The sequence below is a fragment of the Haplochromis burtoni genome, unplaced genomic scaffold, assembly GCF_018398535.1.
Source record: "Haplochromis burtoni strain Fernald_Lab_line unplaced genomic scaffold, NCSU_Asbu1 Contig_321, whole genome shotgun sequence".
NCBI classification, from domain to species: domain Eukaryota; kingdom Metazoa; phylum Chordata; class Actinopteri; order Cichliformes; family Cichlidae; genus Haplochromis; species Haplochromis burtoni.
The window spans coordinates 32,536-48,686 of NW_024582682.1; the positions used below are offsets into that span (position 1 = coordinate 32,536).

Genomic DNA, 16,151 nt, shown 5'->3' on the forward strand with positions numbered 1-16,151 from the left:
GGGAATAACATCGGAGATCTCTGTCCAGAAGAGCGCAGTCCTGGGAACAGCTAAGATACTGCGCAGGACCCTCAAGCTCCCAGGCCTCTGGTAGAGGACCCGAGCTTGAAGGATAAACCGCCCGCAGGGGCGTGCTGGGTGTTTTTTTTATATAATCAATCAAAATAATCTGACAATACTATAATATTGGCCATATTATATTTACATTGCCACAGTGAGTTGACTTTAGTCTCATGAACAACATTAACTAATTGTTATTTACTAACTAATCTTAAATGACTGTTCAGCACAGAAATGAAGCCCAACAATCATGTTTTATAGTCCCGTGGTCTCAGCCTCAGATACTCAACTAAAGTGATGTCATGACAAAAATGAATGACCAACAAAACATTTTTCTCCTTCATTTCTGTCACACAAAGCTGTATGTAACGTGTCTCACGGTTTCATGGTTGCTAGGCAACCTGAACAGCGCGACTATGCGTATACCGTCCCATTTCACAAGCCTCTCACTTCCGAACTTCTCGAACTTATAGTACGCACCGTACGTAGTACGCGTAGTGCTCGTACTTCAAGCGTGCAGTCTCTTAATTGGGACACAGCCTATGGCTTTAAAGTGGAAATCCGACCCGGAACTCCCGGTTTCCAACTTCCGCCTTCACACTTTATTCTGTTTCCGGTCTGTCCGCGTGTCTGCTCGCACTGAATCACGCGGACCGGGGACGTTGCCGCGCGCTGTTTGAAGTGTGAAGGCGGAAGTTGGAAACCGGGAGTTCCGGGTCGGATTTCCACTTTAAAGCCGCAGAAGCCTGGAAACACCGACGATGGAACTCCCGGTTTCCAACTTCCGCCTTCAGACTTCAAACAGCACGCGTGATTCAGTGCGAGCAGACACGCGGACAGTTCGGAAACAGAATAAAGTTCCGTTTACCTGCGTTTACACACCGTGTCAGTCACATCGCTGTTCGCTCTGAAGGCTTTGATGTGCAGGCAGTGTGATGCATTTACTCACCTGAGAGAACAGCTGGAACACAGCTGACTGCTGCTGGCTTCAGAACGGGAACTCTTATTCTTCCTGCCGAACTCTGCTTATATTTGCTCAACTTATCTATATATACCTTTCCAAAAATACCACTTTACAGCCCCACCCACTCTGCGATAAGCGCCCCCCACCGTCTGGTTCTGGACAAGAAACCAGAACAATGAAAGATGTGATACAGGCAGTGTTGGAATATTACTCACAAAGAGTAATCTATTACCACCACTGAAACCAGATGGTCTACTTGCCCAGCACTTAAGTTGGTCTTCTCATCTCAGTAAATATAACAAATACGGCTCTTTCTAAAGATTTATAGGTAAAAATCAAACACTGTTTCTTCAGGGATTTAGGAATATGTACTTTATAACTCAAAAGCATTTTGTGCTGTTTGCATTTATTAAATTTTGAAGATGTGTGGTACAGCTGGTAGTGCTGAGTGGAAGTGGATTTAATTCTAAAAATGAACTGTATTGTTTGACTCACCTGTGAACACCTCTGTTTGAGGAGAACAACTCTGTGCATGTTCATTTCATTTAAAAGCTACACAGAGAGACACTTCGAGACAGCCAAACTCTGACACACTGAGACTTCCTCTTTTCACAGTTAAATATAGTTTTACTCTGAAACTGCAGCTGCATTGATGATGTGCGAGTTTTAATGTTGTTCGCAGCACAATGGCGATAAAGAGCAGGAGGTCTAATCGTTGGGTTGAAGTGACCTCGGCTGTATCCTGCAGGTTGTTGTTTGTAGCACTTGCATGTTGCCTGCCTCGTTCCTATTTCATTAGAGTTTAGTTTCAGTGAATCCTCTCTCATCATGTCCTTTTCAAACTTCTCATTCACCAGCTGAGGGTAGAAGATCGACATGATGTGATGTAAACATGTTATAGGTCAGCTGATACACACAGTAAAATTGACTTTGTTTACAGGAAAACGACTCATTCTGGTGTGTTACGGTGATATTAAGCTGTCGTATTCCTGAGGTTCCACCATCCACTTTTCATGCCGAGGTTTCTCCTTGTTGTAATGAACGACATAATGTGACTGGCAGTATGGGGTGGCGAAGCGGTAGCTGGTGGTTCAGAGAGTCGATTAGAAAGATTGTAGTGATAAAAAATTTAATTCATTTAAAGTGTGTGATGTGACGTGGCTAATCATTCTGCTCTGCACGTCTGCAGGTACTGTGCACTGCTACAGCAAAAGGAGAAATGGGAGGAGCACGAGGGGCGTGGCCTGAAAGAGAAGGAGGAGCTAAACCTGGAGATCCAGAAGAACCGCCTCCTGCAGCAGGAAAACCTCCAGCTGAAAACAGATGTGGACAGGTGATGTGTTTTCACACACAGACTGTATAGCAAAGATGGACAATCATGACATCACGCATTAGGTTCTAATGTTTTGAAGCCTCTGTGTTAGCGTTTTCTCCTCCATGTTGGTTCCAGAAGTGACCATGTTTGGATGAGAGGGCCGAGCTACCAACTGATGCTGCTCATCAGAGCACAGTAACAGCCAATGAAAACCCTTGACAGCAGCCAGTGAGCACAGACTTTAAACTGTTCACCTTCTGCTTCCATCTTCAGACTCTCCGAGAGCCAATCACAGCAGGCGGAGCAGAGCAAGGGGCTCCAGCAGCGACTGAATGAACTCAAGAGCTCTTTAAGCTCCTCCCAGCTGGAAGTGAGTCAGTGTATGGCGCAATACGATTCGCTGATGGAGCAGCACCAGACGCTGGATCTCACCATGACTAAACTAGACAACCACTGTGAGGTAAGCGCACGTTTTTCTGAAACGTCTGATTGACGGGCTGCAGCGTGGTCACCGCCTCCTCTGTGTGTGCGCCCAGCTCCTGAGTCGCCTCAAAGGGAACCTGGAGGAGGAGAACCACCACCTGCTGAGTCAGATCAACCTGCTGAGTCAGCAGAACCACGCGCTGCTGGAGAGGAGCATGGAGAGCAAGGAGCTGTACCACCAGGAGCAGAAGCTCTACATGTGAGTGCTCGTCAGCCGCCGCGAGGTTCAGACAGGCGACGTCCTGCAGGACGAGCTGATCGCTGACGAACGCGGTTTATCCTCAGCTGTCAGTCGGTGCAGTCCTCACATCTGTGTTTAGCTTTTACGTGGCTGCTGCACACACCTGCAGGCACACACCTGCCATCTCATCAGCAGGTTGGACCATCTAAATCAGGGGTGTCAAACGTACGGCCCGTGGGCCACATCTGGCGGTGAGATAATGTCAGTTAATGATGGCCGTCAGTGTGGGGGAGTTGAATCGTCAGCCCTGCTGAGAATCCTCGCAGGGAGGGGTGGGACATTATTTTGACGGGCACATCATGCGGCCAATCACATGCAAAGACAGACTGGGATCATACCATTATGTGAAAGAAGGAAGGGGGCAGGCGAGTGTAGTGGTACAGGCCAGGTACACAGAGAGACGGGAGCTGGATTTAAATACAAGCATGTCGGGGGGCCGCGAAGAAAGCGTGAAAACGTAAAATGAGCGTTTGTCTGTGTTTGAGTGAAAATCTGAGGACAGAAATTATGAGGATTGTCCTTAAACCTCACGTGTTCTCGCTGGTAGCAAAAAATCCGTAAAATAAGACTTTTATGAAAACACTGAATAAAAATCAGCTCCTTAAAAGAAAACTTATAGTTCAGTGATGAATATTAGATAAACGTGTGTTTGAATGTCAGATGCAGAAATGTGTGCGTGCAGCTCAGAGTCACGGCTCAGTGTCTGAGTCTCACAGGCCTGAACGTGAAGCTGTTTATAATTATTATACTTCTGCTGCTCATCACAGACAAGCACACGCAGACGTTTTGGACTTTCCTACTCAAACCTCCTCATGGCCATTCACACACAGTCACTAACCTGAGGCCCCGTACCGGGGTTTAACGGACGTACTGTCACATCTCTTATTTAAATGTAGACGCGTGTGGTTTCCACGGAAACGCCAGTCTCAGTGAAAAGCTCAAAACAATTTCAGCAACCAACCCAAACAGCTGCCACAGCAGACAATTAAAGAGAAATATCAGTTTTTCTGTGAGTCCAGTGAAATAAAGTGGAGAGTCTGAGCGAGCAGAACTTTTCTGTCATCTTTGTTCTGACAGTCGAGTCGAGCTGACAGAAAAACAGTTGAATCTGTAACGTCTGACAGGAAGTTGCACTGGTGTGTGGGCCGCCAGACATAAAGTGAGTTTGACACTGCTGATCTAAACTCCACCCGGCACCGTGGTGTCGTCAGGGATCACAAACGGCCGACTGTGACCGATGTCTGTCTGTCTCGTCAGTGATAAGCTGAACGCTCTCCGTCGTCAGAAGGAGAAACTGGAGGAGAAGATCATGGACCAGTACAAGTTCTACGACCCCACGCCTAAAAAGTAAGAGTCCACACTTCACAGCATCAGCTGTTGGGTATCCATACGCATCTACAGACCAAATCCCAGAATCCTACTCAGCGCTCACGCGTGCTGCCAGGTTGTTTGTCACACCTGTGACAAACAGGTGAGCGGCTGCAGGTTTCAGCGCAGAGGCCGGAAACATGAAAGAGCCCAACCTGCTCGTGGAGGTTTGATTTTTCCAGATCTAGTCGGTTAAAGCGCTTTGATTTGGCGCTATACAAATTGAAAGAGTGACGCAGTTTCCTGCTTTATCGTGCAATCAGAGCCCTGATTGTGTTTAAAAGTGTGAGTGCTCACTGTGTTGCAGGTCTTGATTATCGATTAAGCGTGCTGCCGTGTGTTGCAGGAGGAGTCAGTGGGCCGGAGCCAAAGCTTTAGTCAAACTCATCAAACCCCGAAAGGAGAGCAGCCGGGAGAGGGGGGCCGAGAGGGAGCGGACTAAGAGCGCCCCGGACATCCCCCTACCAGCCACACCCCCCCTCCTGTCCCCCGAGACCCCGCCCCCTCCACCCCAGAGGACCCTCAGTGACTCGCAGGACGGCGGCCATAACAGCCCGGGCCCCCAGAGTCCAGCTGTCACCCCCACAAACCGAGGCACACACACACACACACACACACACACACACACACACACACACACACACACAGAAACTCGTTAAACATGCCTGCAGAGTGTTTCGTTTTCTCTCGGGGACTCGCTCACCGTGAAGTTTGGGGACTTCTGATCAGAGGCTCAGAGCACATGTGGAGGAGCTGCTCTCTCTGTCCTGTAGAGGGCGCCGTTGGCTTTCACATGACTGACAGTAAGTTCACATCTGGAACCTTCCTGAGCAGCTGATCCAGCCGTGCACACGTCTGATATTTTTACTGCAGATTTTCAGGGTTTTTATCAGATTCGATCCGTTCTTTGACTCGTTACCTGTCAGTCATCGCTCCACAGACGCAGCTCATTTAAATTCAGACATGCAGTGACAGGTCCTCGACTGCACAGCTGCTTGTGCACTTTTAGTCTGAACAGGAGTTTTCTGCAGGCGTGTTGTTGGCGTGTTACTCCTCACCTGTGGAGGACACGTGGAGCGAGCAGCCCTCTCACAGAAACCTCTGTTTGTTTCTTTGGAGCCTAAATGAGAACAAAGTGAAACAGGAAAGAACAACAAAAACTGTCTTTGTGCTTTTTGGCCGGCATGATGTTCCAGATGTCACATTCTTAGTTTGGGACCGTCGGGAATGCTGGCACGCCTTCAACCCTTTAAGACCGGTCGGAGCCGGCACACTCCGTTTTGTGTAACTATTTTTAAATCCCTGTAGAACCCGAACCACGTAAGCTAGCGCAATAAATTTTTTTGCATATGAAACCGAAGGAGTTGTACTTACTTGTTATGCCATCAGCTTGTCCTCGGTCACGGTTTCCTTCCACATATAGCTTTGCAAAAATTGCATAAAAACCACTTGCAGCAGCAAAAACATAATATTCCAGAAACACGCTTTGCCGATCCGATCAGCTGATCAACACTTCCTATGTTGGAATAGACGTCAGCGCGAACGATCGCATGTCCGCCATTACCTGCCCGAAACCGTAAGTGACGTAATTTTCGTGGAAAATGTAGGTTTTTATCTTTATCTTCACCTTATAAGCCTGTACTGGAGTTTTTAAAAGTCATGTTTGACTTCATGCTTTTCTTTATTATTTCTGGGATGCTTAGAACTCAAACTGCACTGCTGGAAATAGTTTATTTTGATACAGATGCTGTTTTTTTAGCAAATCTGCATTATAATATTTATCTTCGTTTTTCCTGCAGTTTATAAAAATTGGTGTATCTCAAAAATAAAATAAAACTATGAAGACACTCAAAATAAATTTCCTGTGGTTGGAAACTATTCTGTGCAACTTTTTTTGTATTTACAGTTTTGAGTGATAAGCCTCTTAAATTTCTCTTAACTACAAATATATGTTAAAAAAAAAGAAAGATTTTCAATTTTTTTTGTAGTTTATTACACTTTTTTGCAATTGATGTAATTACTGTGCACTTAATGCAAACATATTATTAAAATTTGGGCTGTAATGGTTGTATTGATGTATAGCAGCTTGAAATGCTCCCACAAATGGCTCCACAGCATGTAAAGATATAAAGATAAGCTCTGGAGGACTTGGTTCTGTGGTGGGTCATAAAGGGTTAAAATCACTCACGGACCGTCGCTGAGAGCAGGAACGTGTGTCCACGTCTGTGTCCACGATGAGCAGCACCACAGTGTCCTCCAGCTATTCAGCACATCTGGACAAAACAGGACAGATCATGTGTTTGAGAAGATGTTTTCTGTGAAGCAAACTGTTGGATGGAAGTGAAAACAAACCTTTGTGTGTGATGGCTGCAGGACGGCGTGGACTCCTTGTCCACAGGAACAGAGACGTGCTGTGGAAACGTCTTACATCGGGACTTGTCCGGGGTTGAACGTGCACTTACACTTCCTCACACTGACACAGAGGGGTGCGTCGGGTTTTTTAACCGTCACATACTGACATCGTTTAGGCTCCGCCCACATTTATAAACAGTAAGAAGGTCGGCACTGAAGCGTTTGTGACCCAACAAGTGCAAAATGTGTCGTCACAGACAGCGGCTCCTGCGTCGTCCTCTTCCTCACTCTGTGGTGCATGCTCCTAACATCTGTGGGTTCTCTCTGAACTCGGGCTGAGCTCGGCTAAAAGCCTGTTTAACACAGGACGTTACATCCTAGTCTTCCTCACCTCCCTGCTCTCCTTCATCAGTGTCAGGTGTTTTTAAAGGTCACTGAAGCTGGGAACACTTTAATGCAGCCTGTGAGAGCGTAGTTCCCTTGTAACTAAAGGTTTCAGTGTAATCTGTTATATTTACATACAGATACTTTCAGTGTATTTAGTCGAGTATTTCCACATCTGCGTACGCTGTGACGTGTGTTATGGATTATTATGGAGTGGATTATATTTATATCCGCACTTGCTTTGATGTGCATGATGCTAAAGGTTAAAGGTTAAAGGTTGATCCACTCCAGATTTCGGGCAGCTACTGCCAGTACTGCAGTACTTTAATGTACTTTCAGTACAATTACTTTTCTGTTTGCTGTACAGCCTCATGACCTTTGAGTATGTGTAGGTAATTACAGTGTAATTACAGGCGTTAGGCCTGAGTCGTTACTGAGAATGTTGCGCAGCGGCGGCGGCGCAGAGCTTCAGGTTAGCCTGAGTGTGAGCCGAGCTCAGCTCTGACGAGCTCTCTGATTGGTGGGTTCTGGGTTCTCTGCACGATCTCTGCTGTTCATCCATAACAAGTTCTCACGTCGGTGTTTTCTTTCGTTTACTCACCTTTCCTTTTCCTCCCGTCTCCTCAGCTCCTCCTCCAAAACGCTTCAAATTTCTCCGCAGTAAAAGTCAAGACAAGATCATCCCCTCTTCCTCCTCCTCCCTGTCGCCGACCTCATCCTCCCCCATCACCCGCCGCCCCTCCCTCTCTCTCACCAGACGACTGCGATTTTGGTCCTCCGCCGACCTCACAGCCGACCTCATCGCTAGCCAGCCAATCCTAGCCAACGGAGATTTCTAACATCCTCATCATCATCCTCATCCTTTGTGCCCACTGACACCATCCTCATCATCACAGTCATCAGTGTGACACACGCGCGCGCACACACACACACACACACACACACACCTCTGACACTAAAACATTAAAGACAACCTCGAGCAGCCCCGTGTTTCTGGACAGTGTTATTAGTAAGTAGTGTGTGTGTGCGCGTGTGTCTGTGTGTGTGCGCGTGTGTCTGTGTGAGTGTGTGTGCGTTTGTGTGTAGCTTGCAGTCTGTTCTGAGCTGTGAGTCTTTAAAGTCATGAAGGTTTTCAGTCCTAAGTGGATTTGTAGCGATGGCGCTCGCTCTCATCACTTCCTGCAGCAGAAAGCTTCAGACGCCGCTTTAACGCAGACCTGCAGGCTTCGCCCAATGAAACACTCACAGAATCACAACTGCTGCACCTGTGCGCTCACCTGTACGCTCACCTGTGCTCTCAGGGTCACATGTCTCAGACAAGCACAGCTCGCTGCAGCTGTCATGTTTCATCGTTTGATTAGTTTTATCATGAAAGTAAAAACCAGCGTCTTTAAAGTCATCATCAGACAGGAAGTACACAGACAGGAAGTAGGTTTGTTGTTTCCTGTCTGGACAGCAATGTTCCTGAACCTGCAGATGTGCTTTAATGGAAACTTCACAGATGTCACAGTTATCGCTAATGGCCCTCCCCCAGCTTCTGATTGGTCAGATCACAGCACAGTGTCCTTAGTTTTGACGAACTGTGTCCGCTGTCAGGTGGGACGCAGCAGGTGTGTTTGCACTCTCACTGCTTCAGCTGCGTCCTGTCCCTCGAATGCAGGTCAGGAGCTGCCCTCTCTGATCACGCTGTGATGTCATCAGGTCACATAGTGAGTGTGTGCGTGCCGCCGTGTCCTGCTTTGCTCTTTGTGACGCTGACCTCACGCTCACGGCCCGCCCACTCATGCCGCTGTGCTTCCAGTGATATTAACCCTGCCGCTGTGAATCCCTCCTCACTGCATTCTAATTGGTCCACAGGTTTGGCGGACAGGAGCCGGGGCGTTTATCACAGCAGCACGCCAGGAGGAAGCAGCGAAAGCATGAACGGAGAAGATGCACAGGGACCAGGTACCGTAGCCCTCACAGTGCTTTCACAGGCTGCAGGTCAGCTTCCTGAGGAAGGCTTCCAGCTCGGGCTCTGAGGTGTTCCTGCCCCACAGAGCGGGAGCTCCGCCCACTCTGTGGCAGTCTGTGGGTCCTGACTAAAAGAGTAAAAGCGCCCATTAAAACAGTGAAACTGAGCCTTGCTGGTGCAGCTGAGCTCAGACGTCGAGCCGAGTCGACGCTGTAACAAAAATGATTCCTGGGGTTTGAGGAACTGCACATACAAGAACTTCCTGATTGTCTGTTTTAATTCCAGGTCAGACCCATAAAATCCATCTGAGCTCCACTCCGAGCCATCCATCGTCTTCGCTGGGCTTCACCGGCAGCTCCGCCTCCAGGCTGGGCCAGATCGCCGTGCGCAGGCCCAGAGGTAGGCCGGCTTTTTGTTTTACTCAGAGCAGCTGTAGAAGTCTGAAACACTGCACGTGTGACGCTGTGGTCACATTTACAGGCCCGTTACTGGACGAAGACTCGCGCCACAACGCCTCGGACCCGGCGTTCAGAGGTCGCCCGGGGTCGGCCGACTTCAGCCACAACACGTCCAGCTCCAACTCACCTGTGAGCTGCAGAGGTACAGACACACACCTGGTTAAATCTGCACAGAGCAGGAGTCTCGATCTCCTCGAGGGCCGCGTGTCTCTGCTGCAACACACATGGTCACGTTTAGTAGGTCGTCAGCAAGACTGACGAACCTGACTGCGTGCTGAATTCAGCCATTTGATTCATGTTACAGCAGCTCATGAGTGAATGAACATGGTGCAATAAAACTGCTGTAGAAGTGCAGTTTTCCAAACGTTTACTCAAACAGAGTTAGAGCTCGCTGCCTCAGCTTCGTCTTACTAAAGAAGGACTCAGGGTATTCAGGTGTGTTGCAACAGAGTCTCTGAGAAATGAAATTAAAGAACTTCAGGTCAAATCTGTGCTAGCTAAACTTTGGAGGTGGGACTAGGTGATCTGTGGAGGCGGGGCTAATTTACAGGCACAAATGTCACCTTTCCCACTTTCGCCGCACTCAGCTGTACTTTCTTTTCAGATTTCTCAGAACGCCAGGGCCGCTCTGCCAGCCTCTCCAGTGACGACGTCACAGGTCTCAGCCAATCACAGCTGACCCTGTCGCGAAGCTCCACCCTTCCATATGACCACGCACCCCAGAGGGCCCAGCCACAGCGTGGAGGCGGGGTCAGAAGCAAGACCCGCCCTGCTTCTCCTGGGAGTGAGATGGTGACGCTGGAAGAGTTCCTGCAGGAGAGCAACCTGCAGTCTCCTCCTGTGGTGAGACATGAGGCACATATTTCTGCACACACGCCGCCGTCGCCGCTGATCACACAAGGCGAGCTTTCGGTCGGGGAGACTCACGCTGAAGACGTTCTGACCTTTGAACCCCTGACCTCAGACCTGCCCACAGAGCAGACGTGACATTCAGTCTCACACCAGGAGCTTTGTGTTTTAGTGCACGTCAGTTTAGACCAGCCTGAGGAGTCAGAGCGAGGACGTCCTGCGTTACTTCCTGTTGAGCCTGAGTTTCAATATGACCTTCAGTGAGGATAGAGTAACCTAGCAACCAGATAACACACATACTTTTATTAGAGGCAGCAAAAGGTGAGACTGAAACGTGATGATTCAGTGAATCTGAGTAACACTGTGAGAAGCTTTAGCCTGAGAGATGAACTCGTGACGTCACAGCTGTGTCAGCACACTTCCTGTTTCTAGCAGATCAAAGTGTTCGGAGCAGCGATGTCACGATTGTGTGGTGTGCAGCTCGATGATGATAACGTCTGATAAATAGCCTGAAGATCCCCTGCTGCTGCTGTGAGCGCTGCACTCACATATTTGCTGCCCTCGGTGATTTAGTGAGTCGGCGCCTCGAGCGTCCGAGAGCAGAGCGGCAGTAAAACAGGAAGCTCTGCTGCTTCAGCAGGTCAGATGTTTCTCGTTGAAGCTCGGTGTTTCGTGCAGGACGGTGCGTGAAAAACACTGACGGTGTGGTTGATATGTTCAGGTGCAGCTGATGGGTGGAGGCAGGCACGGCGGCGGTTTCTAACTGAAGCATTTATATTCGCCGTGTTTCGGTTTGCTGCACGCGCTCTGATCACGCCGTTATCAACCGCTTCAGAGGTCATTGTTTATAAAAGCGACCCGTTGTTTTTCCCGGCTTCTCAGTCACAGCTCAGGTGTGTTTGACCTTTGCCCTTTGTAAGCCCCGCCCTGACTGCTTCTCTGGGTTTCAGGTGTCCACAGGAAGCAGAGAGGACCTGGTGACGGACTATTTTGCTAGAAGCCCCGCCCCCTCAGCTGTTGCCTGCAGCGATCAGGCGACGCCCACCAACTACGTCACGCCCACCGTGCAGTCGTCCAATCAGAGGCCGGGACAGAGTGTGAAGCCCTCGCCCCGTCAGCCCGTGGGCCAGTCGCCGGCCTCGGCTCAGAGAAGCAGCCAATCACTGAGCAGGACCTTCAGCCTGGCCTCGGCCGACCTGCTGCGCTCCAACGGGCCGGACAGCTTCAGAGGACACGACGTCTCCCCCGGCCAGGCCGACGCCGTGATGCGCCGTCAAGGAGGTGGGACCACTGGGAGAGAGCGGCCGCTGTCGGCTCGTTTTACCGCTCTGTCCAACCAGCACGCAGATGGCAGCTTCCTGAACCCGCCCATCCACCACTCCGCCTCCCTGAACCTGCAGGCGGAGCGCTACGCGGAGCGAGAGCGGGACCGAGGGTGGAGCGCCACCTCCCGAAACGGCCCTCACCGTGGAGAAATTGCCATGGTAACCCCAGTGAGAGCGACGCCTGCCGCGCAGCCTGACGACACCCCCGAGTACGCAGAGGTCCCGAGGGAGGGGCGGTTGGGCGACTCCACCCACACGAAGAAGGATGGCGAGAGTGGGAGGTGTGGCTCTGTGGAACGCCCAAAGAGTACGCCGGCGTCACCTGACCCCAACAACGACCCGCAGACGGTGTGGTACGAGTACGGCTGCGTCTAAATACCGGAGCACCACGCCCTGCATCCAGCCTCAGAGACAGGAAGTGAGACTGAAGCAACGCCACCCTTTCACTTCCTGTTAGTAAATAAGTGGACAGGTGAGGCAGTCACATGATCATCTCTCTGCGGTGGATGCAGGACTGGATGGAGCCGAGTTTTTGCTGATGCCATGACACTACCAGCGCTCCCCACAGGGGGGCGGGGCTTACCGGAGCGGGACGTTTCCTGAAAACATCTTTTTTGGAATCTATAGTGACGCCAAGCTGACGCTCCGTCTCTAACACACAGAGAAGACGCTGCTCCATCACCTCCACCCTGCAGCCACCAAAACACAACACTACGAGCGGCCCTGTCTAACTGCTGGACTCTGCAGGACCGCCGCCTGAATGTACGGGACGCCACATTCCCCGCCTCCAACATCACGCCATACACTGGAAAAGACACAGGAAGGGGGGTGGGGGGATAAACAGGACAGGCGGAGAGCCTCCTCCCTTTTAAATTACAGCCCTGCTCCATCCATCTTTAGATTCTATCCCAGCATGCAACGCTCTGACACTTTACTGGAAATGTTGCTCAACCCAAGCCAACACTAGACACACACACACACACACACAGATAGATATAATGATAGAGACACAGGCTTTGTCTTCGGGGGGGTTTCTGTGGCTTCTCTGCCTGCTCAGCTGGGTTTAATTCAAACACTCACACACACAGACACACACACAGACACACACTGAGGTTTGGAGTCTGTGGCTGACAGTAAAATCATTTACGTGTTTCCTCTGAGCTGTAAAAGCCACTGTTTGGTGTTTGTGTGAATTATAGATGGAACACACACACACACACAGAAACTCACACACACCTCATTCCCGGATTCACGCTAGTTTGCTTAATTGGTGATTGTCTGTTTGTCTCAGAGGTCACGTGAATGATTTTAGTGTTTTTCCCTCTGGCTGAGCTCACAGACACTTCGGAGAGGAAGAGGAGGCACAATGACTGAAGGTGTGTCTCACACACAGCTGATGATATTTAATGACTGACCTTTGACCTGCTGTTTCAAAGCACTACATTAACGATGATGATGATGGTAGAGATGAAGATGTAACACTGGAGTTATGAAATGAAGACTGAGCTGATATGAGTTAAATTATTCCTCCTGGAATTTGTATGTGTTTGATGATTTTTTTTTTTTTACTTTACTTTGAAAATACCAAATGACTTCCTGTGTGTGTGGCGGCGCTGCAGGTCGATGATGTCATGTTACCTGTGCGTTTGCTCTGTTTGTGTTTGCTGTAAAGTCGACCTGTTCTGCTGGTTACTGCTGCACCTATGAGAGTGGCTGAGCATAAGTCTCAGCTCAGAATAATGCTTCTGTGTCTGAGCTCTGTCTGAATCAGGCTGCTTTAGCTCCTCCCTCTGCAAGGGAGGATTCATACATACACATCATGCTCATTTCTCAGCAGCCAATTAAATCCTCCGGCTTCATCACGAGCCAATCAGATCACATTATAAGAATATCTGAGAGCGAGCGAGCTGGCTGTTAGAAAACTTTATTCTGATTGGCTGCCCCTCACAAACAGTTTTAATGCAGGTGGGTGGGGCCTCTGTGACACCTTTGTGACATCACTTAGATCACCTGTGCATGCAGCAGGTGGGTGACGTTAAGAACAGTTCGACTTTACGGTCTCTTACTTCTTCCTGACTTCCTGTGTGCTCGCCGCGAAGCGTCATCTTTCATTAGGAGGAGGAAGTGAAAGAGGAAGTGGCGGCGTCAATGACGTTCCTGCTGTAACTGGATTTGCTGTAGTTCACTTTAAGACGATTTCTGCTGCGGTCGCTGCAGACGCGCTCAGAGGCTGAGAGCAGAAACGCGTCAAAGCTTTTTGCTAATAAAGATTTTTAACCTTTGACCTCTGTCACACTCGTCACACCTGAACAGACACACACAGCATCATTGGCAACACAGCGCTCAGGAAAGTTTGCTTCCTGTGACGTATTCCCTCTTAAAGGTAGAGCCTGACGGTTGAGGTTGCGTCAGGAGCGTGAGGTAACAGGTAGTCGTCTCATCAGCCACGCACTCGTAGACGCTGTTGGACGAGCTGGGATCGATCCACTCACCACCTGATGGGAACACCACCCGTTCTTCCACCTGAGCTCTTGCTGCTCAACGCTAATTAAAGCTGTGAGATCGTCTGAGTGGACAGGTATGCAGAGGAGGCTCCTCCCCCCTGTAGAGTGCGCCTGTGGCTGATGACCTCTGAGTTCCTCGAATCAAGACACTTTCATTTTAACACATTTCCTCTTTCTCTGACGGCGAGATGAGTCACGGCTGCAGACGGGTAACCGTGACGGGCTCTTTTCATGTCGTGGGAACGTTTCAGATGACTCGCCAGATGTGTTCAGACAGCTGCTTTCCTACACCAGGCATCGCCAGGTCAAATTCAAACTGTGACCTTTGACCTGACCCATCAGTGACCACACCACCAAACCTGCGTCACAGCGTCAGAGTCTCCTTCAGAACGCTGAAATGCAATTGGTGTGAGAGACTCCACGGTCGTCTCCGGACACGCAAACAGGTGAGCGTGTGCAGATCTACTTCGACTCTGCGTGCTGCTCGTGTTTCAGACGTCTGTGAACGTTTGTTCAAAGATTCAGAAGTTAAAAAATAAAAATGAGACTGTGACATCACAGTGTGTGTGAGTCCGCGTGTGTGAAACCTGCAGAGGAAACAGTTGTTTTGCTTCTTCCCTGCAGCACCTGAACACACCATGAGCCCAGCGTTGTGTCACTGTTATTCAGGTGTTTGTTTTTATCACACCTGAAGCACAGAGCGCTGCACTTCCTCTGACGTCCAGCGGAGGCAGCAGTGAGTCTCCCGTGTTAAACTTATTTCTAACAGCTGGAACAGCCTCAGACTGCAGCAGCAGGTGATTGGCTGATTATTCAGAGGACAGGTGACTGTAATGGAAACAGCGACCTCTGACCCTTGCCCTGTGCCAGAACATTTGTAGCCGTGGTCCTCTCATTTGTCTCAGCTCCCGAAACGACACTGAGGCGTTCCTTGGAGAAAGACTGGGATGCTAAACGTGGTGTTCAGGGTGAAAAGCAGGGAGCGTGCGGCACAAGCTGTCAGACTGCGCCTCAGGGTGGCGCTCTCACCTGGACCTTCAGTGTAACCGCTGCTCATCCACCTGCTGAACAAGCTGCTTCACACCTGCACCATCATACGGCTCAGGTCGGTTCATGTCCTCGTAGCTCTGCTTCCGCTCAGGTAAATACTCCGTACAAGGATCACTGTCACTGTGAGCCTGCCTGGTATCTTTGACCTTTGACCTGCTGCAGCTTGAGTCTTCAGTATCAACAGAGGACATCATGTGAAGACTGTCCCCACACGGAAGCCCCCTGTGGACATCTCTCAGCTTTTCGCCGTAATGATCGGATCAGGAGGAGCTGACACCACGCCGGCAGACGTCCTGAGGACGCCGCAAACCCACCAACACCAGCCTTCACGGCTCACTCTGGAAGCTCCGCCTTCAGCAGCGTGAGCCTGCTGGAGGGCAGGGAGCTGAACACACGGCCTGAGTTGTGTCTTTAAACTTCAGCTAAGATCAAACTAAAATGGTGAACTGGAGCTCAACAAGGTGGACTGGGACCAGAACGCCGAAACGTTTGAGAAAGCAAACGTGTTTGTGGCTGAAACTAACCGCCTCAGGTTTGAGGCCACCATCAGGCGCCTGAATCACTTCCTGTTTCCTTTTTCCTCGAGCATAGTGTGTGTGTGGAGATCTGACCGGTGGAGGTCCTCATCGAAGCCACGATGAAAACTTCCAGAAGAAAAATATCTGTCCTTCTGCAGGGGAGGAGCTCCAATGATATCAGATGATATCAGAAGTCGTGCTCAGGATGGCACTCACTTTGTCTTCATTGGATTTGCCTTTGTTCATGTTTCCTTGGTCTGAACTCCAAAACAGAATAAACTCAGCTAACACGATGTAAATGTAAATGTAAACATTTCTATTTTATT

General features: G+C 49.7%; 3 protein-coding genes across 4 annotated transcripts in view; 2 read left to right on the forward strand and 1 right to left on the reverse strand.

Annotated features, from left to right (window-relative positions):
- Positions 1 to 1,195, reverse strand: part of LOC102306244 (endonuclease domain-containing 1 protein) — a 15,319-nt gene extending 14,124 nt beyond the window's left edge. Inside the window, exon 1 of the mRNA XM_042228401.1 lies at positions 1,010 to 1,195. The gene's annotated coding sequence lies outside the window, so the exon portion shown is untranslated. The remainder of the gene's footprint in view (positions 1 to 1,009) is intronic.
- The window catches only part of ccdc88c (coiled-coil domain containing 88C), a gene marked incomplete at its 5' end in the record, with an annotated part of 26,950 nt that extends 21,144 nt beyond the window's left edge, over positions 1 to 5,806 (forward strand). The window contains 5 exon segments of the mRNA XM_014340026.2: positions 2,214 to 2,357; positions 2,613 to 2,799; positions 2,876 to 3,021; positions 4,321 to 4,410; positions 4,778 to 5,806. Coding sequence (XP_014195512.2) covers positions 2,214 to 2,357; positions 2,613 to 2,799; positions 2,876 to 3,021; positions 4,321 to 4,410; positions 4,778 to 5,090 — 880 coding nt within the window.
- A 537-nt stretch (positions 5,807 to 6,343) lies between these two features.
- On the forward strand, positions 6,344 to 14,415 carry LOC102306564 (protein Daple). Of its 2 annotated transcripts, XM_005942122.2 has the most exons (6): positions 6,344 to 8,176; positions 9,025 to 9,114; positions 9,407 to 9,520; positions 9,602 to 9,721; positions 10,184 to 10,422; positions 11,379 to 14,415. In XM_005942122.2, the coding sequence occupies exons 2-6, from the start codon at positions 9,087 to 9,089 to the stop codon at positions 12,126 to 12,128; spliced, it is 1,251 nt and encodes a 416-aa protein (XP_005942184.1). In that variant the 5' UTR covers positions 6,344 to 8,176; positions 9,025 to 9,086; the 3' UTR covers positions 12,129 to 14,415. The 2 variants fall into 2 exon arrangements, with proteins under 2 accessions (XP_005942184.1, XP_005942183.1); XM_005942121.3 differs by lacking the exon at positions 6,344 to 8,176 and having other exon boundaries at positions 8,200 to 9,114.
- Positions 14,416 to 16,151: the final 1,736 nt, after the last annotated feature.